The 13,034-nt window shown below is 49.4% G+C and overlaps 2 protein-coding genes across 4 annotated transcripts in view; one reads left to right on the forward strand and one right to left on the reverse strand.

Moving 5' to 3' along the window:
• kiaa0319l (KIAA0319-like ortholog) overlaps positions 1–7,699 on the reverse strand; it is a 29,398-nt gene extending 21,699 nt beyond the window's left edge. The window contains exons 1-10 of the mRNA XM_017439071.3: positions 7,561–7,699; positions 5,002–5,151; positions 4,268–4,381; positions 3,653–3,921; positions 3,167–3,253; positions 2,553–2,778; positions 1,685–1,783; positions 1,407–1,504; positions 1,231–1,318; positions 7–316 (exon numbers count right to left, since the gene is read on the reverse strand). Of these exons, the coding sequence (XP_017294560.3) occupies positions 7–316; positions 1,231–1,318; positions 1,407–1,504; positions 1,685–1,783; positions 2,553–2,778; positions 3,167–3,253; positions 3,653–3,921; positions 4,268–4,361 (1,271 nt within the window). The 5' untranslated portion in view covers positions 4,362–4,381; positions 5,002–5,151; positions 7,561–7,699. The remainder of the gene's footprint in view (positions 1–6; positions 317–1,230; positions 1,319–1,406; positions 1,505–1,684; positions 1,784–2,552; positions 2,779–3,166; positions 3,254–3,652; positions 3,922–4,267; positions 4,382–5,001; positions 5,152–7,560) is intronic.
• ncdn (neurochondrin) lies at positions 7,627–12,344 on the forward strand. 3 transcript variants are annotated; one of them, XM_017439049.3, is made up of 9 exons: positions 7,627–7,762; positions 8,555–9,001; positions 9,083–9,263; positions 9,341–10,340; positions 10,487–10,653; positions 10,733–10,971; positions 11,047–11,262; positions 11,345–11,487; positions 11,590–12,344. In XM_017439049.3, exons 3-9 carry the CDS (start codon positions 9,087–9,089, stop codon positions 12,021–12,023), a joined length of 2,376 nt encoding a protein of 791 aa, XP_017294538.1. In that variant the 5' UTR covers positions 7,627–7,762; positions 8,555–9,001; positions 9,083–9,086; the 3' UTR covers positions 12,024–12,344. The 3 variants fall into 3 exon arrangements, with proteins under 3 accessions (XP_017294538.1, XP_024857982.1, XP_024857983.1); XM_025002214.2 differs by having other exon boundaries at positions 8,555–8,741; positions 8,838–9,263; XM_025002215.2 differs by having other exon boundaries at positions 8,555–8,703; positions 8,838–9,263.
• The last annotated feature ends 690 nt before the right edge of the window (positions 12,345–13,034 follow it).

The following is a 13,034-nucleotide window of genomic DNA, read 5'->3' on the forward strand; positions in this document are numbered from 1 at the left end:
AGGTACCGTGTCAGGTAACATGTCGGGTAACGTGACGGGTAACGTGTCGGGTAACGTGTCAGGTAACGTGTCTGTAACGTGTGAGGTAACATGTCGGGTAACGTGTCAGGCGACGTGTCGGGTAACCTGTTGGGTAATGTGTCAGGTGACGTGTCGGGTAACCTGTTGGGTAATGTGTCAGGTAACGTGTCGGGTAACGTTCCGGCGTCGGGCACAGACTCACGGCTGCCGTCGATCACCGTGGAGCTCGTCGGCAGGGAGATCTCCTGGAACTTTGGGGAAACCACGACAACCGGAGGCTTGTTGACCCGCGGTTCTGTCGGCCCAGAATAAGACATGAAGTCACAGAGTCAGCTGGAGAGGAAGGTTCTGCAGGACCGTTAACTGGGTCAGAACTGCTCAGAACCCAGCTGCAGGCCGCTCACACAACAATATTCCTTTGGCTGCTGATGTTAAAACACTTTTGCTTATTAAAATACTTTAATATGGATATAAATAACATCTAAAATAGTGCACATAAACTCTTTTATTGTGGCATAGTTTTTACTCCTATTGGTTTTGTCAGGTTTTTGTCCTTTATTTCATTATTCTGCAACACTTTGGTTCTGCCTGTGCTTTACAAACAAACTGACTTCCTGCTGCTTGTCAAACTAAAACAACTGACTGAATGACTGAATGACTGAATGACTGAATGAACGGCTGAATGAACGACTGAATGAACCGCGTCTCTCCTGTCGGACTCTTTGACCTCAGGGAGTGGACGTGTTGTTTGTTTCTCGGAGGCGTGGCCGTTTACAGACTTTTAACGACATCACTGCATCTCTTTATGAGCCGTGAATCATCCGAGTTTCTGACAGCGGAGACGAAACTCAGCATCAGGCCTGAAAATCATCTTTATAATCCGACGTGTTGCTCAGAGATTTACTGCAGGATTATTACAAAACTAAATCCAGGATTGATGACACACGCCTGGAGGAGGAGGAGGAGGAGGGAGGAGGGGGGAGGAGGAGGAGGAGGAGGAGGAGATCATAATTACCACAAACAGAGAGGAAATTAAAAACAGCAGTCTGAAGGAGTCAGAGGAGTTCCTGAAACTGGGTTTTCTAAAAGTTTTTGGTTCTGAGCAGAGAAACCATTTGTTTGTTCACCACTCTTCATCATCTGAGGAAGAATCATCATCATCATCAGGTGAAGGAGCCAGTTCGAAGTTTACCTGTGTTTCAGTCTCACCTGGTTTGACGGTGACGTTGACGTAACCCTCGCCGTGGGCGCCCTCCCCGTCCACCGTCACCCCGAACTCGTACAGGCCCACAGTCAGCTGACACACACACACACACACACACAGGAAGTGAGACCACCTGCAGCTTGAACACTCTGACAGGTAAAGGTAAAGCTGAGAGCGGCACCTTGCTGAGTTTCAGGGTTCTGCTCTTCTTGCCCTCCATCTCTCCGCTGTAATCTTTGGGATGAGTGATGAGACGCCAGTCGAAGGTGTAGCTGCTGCCTGCAGACCAGAAAGCCCGAAGGTCACCAGAATAAAAGCATCAGAATAAGGTCACCAGAATAAAAGCATCAGAATAAGTTTTCTAATATCTTTGGTTTAAATCCTGAATAAAAATTACAGTTAAAATAAATCCTTGTTATCAGGAACCCAGAGGTTCTTCATCAGAACCGAACCCCGTACCTGGGGGGGGCGGCGGGACCACGTAGGCGTTGAGCTCCACCTCGCTGCGGGGCAGCGTCACCTCCACGCCCTCACCTGCCGACACCACCAGCTCCCGGACTGTCAGAACCAGAACACAGCGTCAGAACAGAGGAGAACCGGGAGACGAGAATAACGTCTCATTAAAGCAGAATCTGACTGAGACCAGCACCACCTGAAGTCTCCAAAGTGTCTCCAAACCTTCTCAGGTGCTTCTGAACGTCTGAGGCTACAGCCCTGAATGTCCAGCTCTAAAACCACACCCACGAGACAGAATTATTCAAATCTGCCCATCCTTCTTTCTAAAGTCCAGAAGCTTAAATCATCACTGTTAGGGTAGCTGGTACAAAGTGGGCAACAAAAGAATGTGCACGATTCTGATTCTCTTCCAGTGTCAAACAGAGAGATCCTGACTTTATGCTCTGAGAGCAGCTAAAACCACAAAGACAGAAACTCTGAACACGTCACAGCTGCTTCTGATTTCCTTCGCCTTCGAGATGAAAAACAGCTGAAATCAGATTCAGGACAGCAGACCAGCTGACCTGCAGGTTAAATGTTTGTTCTGAGCAGAGAAGAAGTCGTCAGAGACACTGACCCAGACGAGCCTCAGCAGGGAAACCATCAGATGTTTCTCTTTAAATCCACCTGAACTCTTAAACCGGTTCGGTTTCCAGAAGTCTGCACATGCTCAGTCGAGCCGATTACACCAGTTCTTCCTGTTTGCAGAAACATTCCTGCTGCTCACGGCGCCGCCTGAGAAAACAACATCTGAGCTGCTGCCGGCAGGGCAAAGGTCGCCTCTAAGGTCAACAGGTCGGACGCCTCGAGGCCTCAGGTGCTTCTCACTCACCAGCTTCAGTCGGAGTCGGACTCGTGGTGGCCGCGGCGGTGCTGGTGCTGACATCACTGACATCAGTGGCGTTGGAAGACGCAGCTGGGTCGATGGTTCCGTTGATCGTTGAGTTCTGCTGAGAGGAGGGGGCAGAACCGTCTGAGGTTCTGTTGGCTGAGAGGCTGAGGTTCTTCTGGGCCGTCTGAAGGAACGTGGCGGTGCTGGGGGCTGTAGGAACCGTTTCCTGCACACAGATCGAATCAAGATAAAAACATCAACATCACGTCTTTATTCTGAAGATCCAAGCAGGACTTCCTGTTTGAGGCTTTAACTTTGAAAAGTCTGAATGCTGAGTCACACGTTGGTGTTCCTGAAGGGATTCTGGAACCTGACTCGATTTCAGCAGCTTTCAGCAGCTTTCAGCAGCTTTCAGCAGATTTTAGCAGATTTTAGCAGATTTCAGCAGATTTTAGCAGATTTCAGCAGATTTCAGCAGATTTCAGCAGATTTCAGCAGTCACTGTTACACTTAAAATGTTTCTCTGGTCTTATTTAGTTTCAGAACTGTTCCACCGTCATGTTAGCAGTGATGTTCTTTATAAATAAAGTAAGAATCATATGTCCTGGTGTTACCGTGTCCGCGGAGCGTCCCGTGTCCGTTCCGTAGCTTCCTGCTTGCTGAGCGCGGCGAGGTTTTCTGCGCTTCATTCTGACAGGTTCCTTCAGGTTAAATTAAATTTAAAAAACAACTTTTAAAACGTGAGGCAGAACAGAACTCACTGAGTTAAATAATAAATCTGTGAAACAGAACCTGAGACTTATTTCCTGTTTTGTCTCATCAGCTTCATTTTATTTATCGACCAACTAAAGATTAAATCAGATTTTACTGAACTCTAATTCAGCCAACGCTGAGTCAGCGTTTTCTTTTCTGATTAGAGTTTCTACTTCTGCAGACTTACTGATATTTTACTCATTTTTAGCTGCAGTTTTGTTAAATTCAGCTTTTGTTCTGCACGGAGTGAAGAGTTCAGCAGCTTTCAGTGAACTCGGAGGTTTCTGATGGCTCGTTCTGCTTCGAGCGTCTCTCTCCTGTATCTGTGTCCTGTGGGTGAGGCGGACCTTGGACAGCAGCTGCAGGAGGCCCAGCGACTCCTCGTGAGGCTGGGGGAGGGAGGCGATGGGGCAGCCGCCGCTCCTGGAGCAGCTGAGGAGCACGCAGCGGCCCCCGAGGCTCCAGGCGGCGCCGCAGCTCGGCTTCAGGCAGCACGACTCCCAACACGTGGCCCCGCCTCTGCCCGATGCCAGCGGGTACCAGCCCAGACCGACGGTGCTGCTCCAGTGGATCCCCAGGACACCTCCGGTGACCCGGCACAGACCCGCTGACACACCTGGACCGGGAGGAAGAAGAGCGGAAAGACGGTGAAGATGATGGTAACTTCGAGGACCACAGAGGACTACAGAGGACTACAGGGGACTACAGGGGACCACAGAGGTCCACAGAGGACTACAGAGGACCACAGGGGTCCACAGAGGACCACAGGGGTCCACAGAGGACTACAGAGGACCACAGAGGTCCACAGAGGACCACAGGGGTCCACAGAGGACTACAGAGGACCACAGAGGTCCACAGAGGACCACAGGGGTCCTCAGAGGACCACAGAAATAATCAGATCCAGAACCAGACCCGCTCTGAGGAGTCAGCAGAGGGACATCATCACTTCTCAGAGGAGTTACCTGTGGGCGGAGCCAGAAGCCAGAGGTAGGTCAGCAGCAGGAGGAACAGGTGAGGTAAGCTCCAGGTGAGCAGATTGGGATGTGCATAGGTCATGTTCCACCAGGATCCAGGACCTGCAGGGGGAACAGAGTCAGGTTCCTGCTGAGGACCACCTCCACAGTTAAAACCCACAGAACAGCTTCAGCCAATCAGAGCCAAGCAGGAAGTTTTCACAAAACGACAGGAAGGTTTGTAATCATGATCAGAGCAGATTCTGTGCTTATTTCTCTCCTCAACACGAATAAATGTCCCATTTTTATCATAAAAAATGCTAAACAAATAAACAAAATAAAATATAATGGGGTAAAAAAAATGCAACAAGTATTAAAGCAAAATATAAATATACACAAAAATAAAAGAGGCAAGTTGTACTTGGTATTCTGTTCTGTTTTCATATTTCAATATTTGTTTATGCAAACATGTTTTATTTATTAATTATAATTTATCTGTTTACATTTAAACCACGAAAGAAGTCAACTTTTAAAAACATAAAAGCAAATAACTAAATATAAAAGTTACAAATGTTAGCATTAGTACAACTACTACTAGTTGTCTTAGCATTTTAAGTACTAGTAGTACTATTAGAAGTAGTAGTATTATCAGAAGTATGCATTTTATGTTTTTTAACGGGTTTATTATTTTTCACAGCGTTTCCCACAGTTCCAGAGGCGACTTCACTTCCTGTCTGACTCACCTGTCACCTGTCCAGGTGGAGGAAGGTGTGATGAAGAGGAGGAGTTAGGTTGGCAGCGAGGTGCTGTGAGGCGACGGGTGAAGACGAGTCGACACCAGAACTCTGATGAGCAGATCCAACATGGCCGACCCGGGAGGCTCCGACACGTCGCTGCAGAGCAGAACCAGAATCAGAATCCAGAACCTGGCAGCGGACTGAGCTCAGGCTTTACGTTCAAACAACAAACAAGTAAATAAAAACAAACAATCTCCAGTTTGGCACCTGCAGGCCACCGTAGCTGTGCAGAGATTACAGTAATCAGTCCTGATGAGAGTCAGGACGGACGGTTCCAACGCATGAAGGGACACGTGTGATAAGTGAGAACTTCCTGTTTGTTTCAAATCTTTCCTCTGAAGAATCCGTGACTCAGTTCTTCCAGCAGAGAGCAAAGGAACATCCGGAGATAAAAGCAGAACTTTCCGTCGAGGTCACAGAGACACCAAACGTCCTGATTGGTGGAAGTTCTTTTATCAGCAGCAGCAGCAGGTTTGGAGAAACCCAAACAGCTCCTCCCAGCTGTCAGCACGGCGGTGGAGGGCTGATGGTTTGGGCTGATTCTGGAGTCAGATGTGAGGCCATCTGTCCGACAAACAGGACAATGATCCCAAACACAGCAGAACGGTCCAGATGTTCTTCTAATGCTTACAACTCCTCAGGTGATCTGCTGAATCAGCTGCCTGCGACGCTCCTGATCAGATCTCCTCCACCTGAGAACCTGGGTTCCTGCCTGATCTTCATCCTCGATCAGTGGAGCGGAGAGCCACGGGCACATCTTCATCACATCTTCATCCATCTGAGCCTGATTCATGTTCAGGTGAGGCAGCAGAGCAGGTAGAGACACCTGAGGGTTGACTGATGACAGGTTTCTGCCACAGAACAACATTCTCCTTCAGCTGCGGCCAGGTGGGACTGGGTCCTCCTCCTCCTCCTCCTCCTCCTCCTCCTCCTCCTGAAGGCAGACAGGATCTGGTCTGATCTAATCTTCGTGGCAGACCTTCCTTCTTCTTGCAGGATCAGCAGGTTTTTCTTCCACACCTGTTTGTGTTTTTATCTTTAAAGATGATTTTTTTGGTTTGTTTGTTTCTGTTTTCTTCTCCTTTCAGTTTCTGCTGCCGTGAACTTTCTGTTCTGCAGAGATGTTCTTACTGTTGTTGTTCTGCTGTCAGTGAACCAATGATTAATGGACCAACATTTACCCAAAGCTTCAGAAAATCAGAAACACTGCTAAAAACCAAAGGAATAAATCTGTTTAAAGTCCAAATAAGCCGGGTAGAGAAGTGAAGAGTGAGCGAGATGACTTGGTCTGGACTGGATGAGCTAATCACCTGATAAACAATACAAGCTCTGATAAGGAGCTATTTCTGTTTGGAGAAGCTGCTTAGAGAGTGTATTTACTGAAAACATGCCACCTTGAAGAGGCTTCGCTGCTGCAACTCGAGCTGAAATCCTTTCTGTTGTTTCCATCAACAGCTTAAATCTGATCAGCCGAAACTTCAGACAAATAACAGAACAAAAACACAGCAAGTCCAACCAAAGGACAACGATTAAACTCCACCTAAACAGACTAAACTGTTCCAGGTTCAAATAAAACACTGAAATGATCTGAGCATGCTCCACAGATCCGACCCAGAGTAAACCTGCAGACGGTAAACAGGACAAGAAGAAAACATCCAAATGTACAGAGATGTTTGCTGGGAGAACATCTGTGCTGCCGAGGTTCTATCTGGATCTACAAGAGTTAATGACACGTATAATGATCCTGAATGAGCCGAGACGAAGAACGATGTAAACAGACAACAGAAGTGGGCCAAAGACCGACCCCTGAGGAACACCGCCGCTCAGCTGAGCCCTGAAGACGCCAGGTTCTTCAGAAGCTTCGGTTCCAAACTCCCAAACATCAGGAGGACTCTGTGTCAAAGGTTCCAGCTACAAGAACCGAAAGCCAGCAGGTGGAACCCCAGCCGTCAATTTAAATGTTAGCAGATTTCCAGGGGTGACCTTTGACCCCATGTGGACACCTCTGAGACAGGCTGACAGCAACAGTTGGGTCTTTTCTGCAGTGCTGAGATGTAAATGGGGGGGGGGGGGGAATCACCCACTTGATTAAAACCAGAGAGTCAAAATGAGTAAAACTGCTTCTCAAACAGCTGCATGTCTCCAATATTCATCCTTTAATAATCAGTCCCAGATCCACCGGAACAGGCCCGGACCGTGAGTCAGGATCTAACACTGCTTCATTAACTGACTTTAATATTTTTATATTTATTAAAGAACCATGAAACCGCCCTGAGTCCTGATCCAGGATCAGCTCCGGAAAGAAATCAAGTATTTCAGACAAAATGGAGGTTCGGTGCACCTGACGCGTGTAAACATCAGTTTATTCCAGGACGGCCGGAGCGGTCAGAGGACGGAAACAGGCCGCCTGCTCCGCATGACGGACCGGTACCGATCTGCGGTCCGAATCGGCTGAAGGCACCGCTCACCTGGGCGCAATGACACGGGAGGCTCGGTGTGTTTCACCTGTTTAATCCGGGATCAGCCGCGGTGAGGCGGAGTAACAGCTGCTGACATCCCTCCGCAGGAACACGGACTCATCCGGCGGAGCGCCGTCAGGATCTACGCCGGGAAGCGGAGCGGGTTTCCCGGCGGCGGAGCGTCCCCTCGGCCGGTGGCTCAGATGTGTCGTCTCGTCGCTGTTGTTGTCGTCCGAACAGTAAAATGGGTCAGCACTTGTCTCGGTGTACAGCTGATTAGTGTGGGATCGTTGTCCGTCAATTCAGAAACTGTAAACACAACTTCCGGTGGATGGGTTTTTCAAAAGAAAACGAACAAACGGCACAGTTATAGGAGCCTTTGAGGCGAATAGCAGCAAACAGTTTTAGTTATTATCTCTCATTTGAGAAATTACATCACACCACAGGTTCTGTTAATCGGACACCGAACTAAACTTTACTTTTAAAGCTTTCTTCATTTTTAAAAAATACTACGAATATTAATCCCACTTCCGCTTTGGGCCACCTGCCGGTGGGTAGGTGTTATTGCATCAGTCAGAGGGCGGGACCTGTGATTGGCTGTTGAATCAGTTGGGCGGGTCGGTGTACCCGGCTCTGATTGGCTGTTTCATCATCAAGAACTGATGACGCGGTGGGGATTTGAGTTGCGCAAAATCTGCTATATCTGGTACAATTTTATTAATATATTACGGTGGCCGACAGGCGCAAACAAATAAATGATGCAAACTACAAGAAACAAATGTAAAAGAAAAATGCTGCTAAACCCACAATATATTTAAAATTAAACTAACTTATTTACAAAACTAAACTAAACATTTAAAAATCTATGATGAAAAAAGCATAACAATATACATACTTTACATAGTTCTATAGATAAAATACAAAAAATAAAATTTAATAAGTCAAAGTAAGAATGTTTATTCCACTGTGTTTAGTCTTTTCGCTTTGTATATCAACGATAAAGTTGCTTCTTGTATTCTTGCCTTGTTTTTCTTTCGCAGATGATACTTGTGCCACTCGTGACATTCTACACACTGTTGCCCAACGACCAATCACAGCGGAGCTGCCCAACGACCAATCACAACAGAGCTGCCTAACGACCAATCACAACAGAGCTGCATAACGACCAATCACAGCAGAGCTGCCGTCTGTAAGCTAACGCAGCTAACCAGCAAGTCCAGCTTTACAGTAACTGTTAATCTATTCAAACTGTTTCGTTTTACTTTTAAATGTGCCGTTCATATAATAACAAAATTAGGAATGTTCTTCTTTTAAATGTTGAAGAAGCAAAGACTCGTTCCTGCGATGTTACAACGCGGGCTAAAATGGCGATGACACCTTCCAACAATCCCTGCTCTGATTGGTTCCCAGTTGTTGTTTAACCGTCGCTATTGGCTGTGGATGGATTTGTTTTGACTGTTCTTCCGGGGAGCCGTTGTGTCGCATGTGTAAGTCCTGCTTTATTTATTCGGTAATTTGTAGTGTATCGATCTGAGAACAGTTCCGGTTCGGTTCGTCCCGGTTTCCAGGATTATGATGGCTGATGGTGACCCTGCTCCTCCTGACCGGAGCAGCCGGAGTGAGGAAGAGGAGCAAACAGACAAAGAAGAAGGAGCTTTAACTGAAGCTCAGAGACAGGTGTTGGACAGGTGTCTGCACGCGCTCAAACACGCTAAAAACGACAGTCAGACGTTAGCTGCTCTGCTGCTGGTGAGTGATGATCAGCTGATCAGAGACCGGTTCCTCTGATTCTGAACCCTGACCGGTTCCGTTCTGTCTCTTCTCAGATAACCAACCTCTGCCCGGCCAACCAGCTGGACCGACCCACTCTGCGGCGTATTTTTGAGGCCGTGGGTCTCGACCTCCCCGCCCGGCTCCTGGTGACCGCGGCCCGGGGGACCGAGAGCTCAGGGTTACCCCCCCAGGAGCTCCTCTCTCTGGGCACGGCCCTGCTGGCCGCCCTAAGCACCGACCCGGACTTGGCCTCCCATCCGCAGCTCCTCAGCATCATCCCGTTCCTGCTGGGCATCGTCTCAAACGGATCAGTGCAGAACCAGCAGAAACAAGCTGGCTACAGTCCAGAAACTAAAGACCACTCTGAGGTAAAATCCACCAGAGACCGTGGGAGCAGCAGGTCGGCCGGTGATGATGGTTCTGAATCAAACGGATCAACAGCCGCTCAGGAATCCTCAGAACTGGATGAAGCCATGGCTGCAGACTGCTACCAGGTTCTGATGGCAGTGTGTGGCCTACCCAGAGGCCCGGATCAGCTCCTGAGCAGGGGGGCTGTCCCCGCTCTGTGCCTGGCAGTGGACCAGAACCGCACCCTCAGCCACCAGAGGGGTCTGGCCCTGCTGGGGGCCCTCCTCTCCAACAGAACCAAAGAGAAAGTGTGGAACAAACACCCTGCAGAACTCCTGTCTCTGCTGCTCAGACTGTCCAGAGAGTTCTGCCGGGCCTCAGACCCAACCCGACTGGGGATGTGCGCACAGCTGGCCCACTTCCTGCCCCCAGCAGGGGTGGCGCCGAAGAGCGAGGAGCTGAGGAGGTCCGTGAGCCAAGTGTGGGTGGCACTGAGACCTCTGCTGCAGGTCAAGTTAACACCACGACAGATCGGGTCGGTTCTGGTATTCAGCGCTGCCTTGTTGGATCTGTACGGGTGGGAGCCGGTTGGACCAGCAAAGTTCTGCTGCCTTCTGGTGAACCGGGCCTGTGTGGAGATCAGGATGGGTTTGGAAGAACCACCTGGAACTGATCTGAGCCCGGAGCTGCAGCAAACACTCACAGGTAGGTTCTGCAGGTTCTGATCCAAACGTTTACATTAATGAAGCAGAATTTATTTACTGGAGGTGACTTTTAGTGTATTAGAAAAAAAAAAACTGAACCGGACCTCCAGCTTCATCCTCAATAAACCCGAGTTCTGCTCCTCACAGGATGTTACCGGATCATGGAGGCCGCCATGGAGCAGGCCTGCTCCGAGGGAGACGCTGCTCCTCCTCCACTCTCCTCCCCCACAGCTGCTCTCAGTCTGCAGCAGAGCCGGCAGGTTCTCCGGGTTCTCGAGGAGGCCTTCTCTGCCGTCATGTTCTACCTGCAGCAGGTGAGACGATGATGAAGACGTGTCTCTGCCACGTGCTGTCCGCTGTGGTCTCACATCGCTCCGCCTCCTGTTTCCTCAGGTGGATCCCAGTCGCTATGACGACCCATTTGTGTTCGCTACATTTCGCTCCCTGTGTTTGTGGCTGGCTGAGGAGACTTCCTGTCTGAAACAGGAAGTGACCAGACTGCTGCCGTTCCTGATTGGCTACGCACGACACCACCTGCAGGCCGTGAGCGCCGAGCAGGGCCTTTCTGATTGGATGGCCAATATGTCTGTCAGCAAAGAGGGCGGGGCCTGGGCGGGCCAAGAGGCACTCAGGTAAGAACAGAAACACCTATGTGAGGGCAAGAGGTTTCAGGGCAGGTGTGACAGGAAGCTCCGCCCCCTCTGCAGGTATCTCCTCCCAGCTCTGTGTCACCTGTCGGCAGAAGAAGGACCCAGGAAGGTTCTGCTCACCCTGGAGACTCCGGCTCTGCTGGTGGACTTCCTGCTGCAGACCTGGACGTCAGTGAAGGGGCGGAGCCAGACTGCGTTCACCAGAGATCCCAGCATGGAGACGGCATGCTCCGCCCTCCTCAACTTCACCATCACTGAGCCAGAGAGAGTCAGGTAGGTGCTGAGACGGGTCCAGGTCCTGCTGGTTCTGGTTCTGATGCTGAGGTCATGTGACTGTCCATCTGGATCTCTGCAGGAAGGACCCGTGTTTCAGAACCCTTGAGGGCCATCTGAGTGAAGCACTTCCTGTTTTGTTGAATAAGCCCCGCCTCCTGGTCCTGACAGCGAATTACGTCACTCTGGGGCTGATGATTGGCAGACTGAAGTCTCCTCCTTCAGGTTAGATGGATGTTTTCATGTTTAAGATGTTTTTTTGTTTGTTTGTTTGTTTCTGGGACAGAATATCTTCACCTTTGACCTTTGACCTGTGGTCCTCTTCAGGCTCGGTGGAAGCAGCCCAGAGACGGTTCTTCTCTGCGGCTCTGCAGTTTCTCAGCGGTGCTCTGCAGTCCGGCTCCGGTCCCGGTCCCGGTCCCGGCCCGGTTCAGGTGAGCGTCAGCTGGCAGCAGAACTGGGACGAGGCAGCAGAACTCTGGTGCCTGTCCCTGCAGGTTCTGGGAGGCTGCGTCCGGGTTCAGCCGTGGCTCGTGGATCCGATCAGAGACGAAGGCTGGCTCAAACACACCGTCTCCATGCTGTCCGAGTGCAGCGCTCTGCCGGACCGGAACACCCAGGAGGTTCTGGAGCAGGTTCTGTGTGCCGTGGTGGAGCGGTGCTCCGTCTGTCAGCAGGAGATCAGAGACGTGATGAGGAGGAGCGACGAAGGAGCTCTGAACAAAATGTCCAACCTGAAGAAGGCAGTGGGAGAGAAGTGACCGTTACCTCTGAGCATGTTAAACAGAACCGGACTCGAGTCCTGACCCGAGTCCTGACACGAGTCCGACTGGAGTCCTGACCCGAGTCCTGACCCGAGTCGGACTGGAGTCCTGACCCGAGTCGGACTGGAGTCCTGACGCGAGTCCTGACCCGAGTCGGACTGGAGTCCTGACGCGAGTCCTGACCCGAGTCCTGACCCGAGTCCTGACCCGAGTCAGACTGATAGTTTTTTCCCGACTGAAACCTTTTCTTCCCAGAGGTGAAGCAGCTTCAGTCGCAGCCGAAGGTTCAAATGTTGAATAAAGAATTATTTTCTTACAGAATGTGTTTTGTTTTAATTCTTTTAGATATTTTTAACATTTTAGCTGCAGCTCATTTTCTTTATTTTACTCAGAACTAAAAGTCTCATTTCTAACCTTTGAGACAAACAGAAGTGAGTTTGTTGCAGCAGCAGAAGTGACCGGAGTCACCACAGGGTGGCGATGTCGGCCCTCAGAAATAAAAACCCTCGCTTCTTAAGCTTCTTTCACCTTTTAGTTGTTTTAATCCTCCATCTCCATCAGAACAGTTAAAATGATTGTTTCTGTTTCTGAAAAAACATTTTAAATCAAATATCAGTAAAAGTTCAGGTCCCAACATAAACTGAAAATAAAACTATTTAAAAATAAATTCAGTTCATGTTTTTCGTCTGAAAGACAAAGATGAAAACAGGAAGTTATCCTGAGTTTATGAATGTTAAACTACAAAAATAAACTGCTGCTGTTCGGCTGATGTTTAGCTTCTTGTTATCTTTGGATGAAACTGAAGGTTCTGGTTCTGGGCGGTCCGGTTCGGACCTGGGTTATAGAAGTTCGGGGTTCTGAGTTAATCTTTGATTTTCAGTCCATCAGAACATTTTGTGTGAAAGTCAGAATGTTGGACTTTAAGGAACCATCTGTTTGGTTCCGTCTGCAGCGGGCCGGACCTGTCAGAACCTTTGGTCCCCCCGCCCTCTCCCCCCTCCCTCCCTC

This window comes from Kryptolebias marmoratus, linkage group LG14 (assembly GCF_001649575.2).
Source record: "Kryptolebias marmoratus isolate JLee-2015 linkage group LG14, ASM164957v2, whole genome shotgun sequence".
NCBI classification, from domain to species: Eukaryota; Metazoa; Chordata; class Actinopteri; order Cyprinodontiformes; family Rivulidae; genus Kryptolebias; species Kryptolebias marmoratus.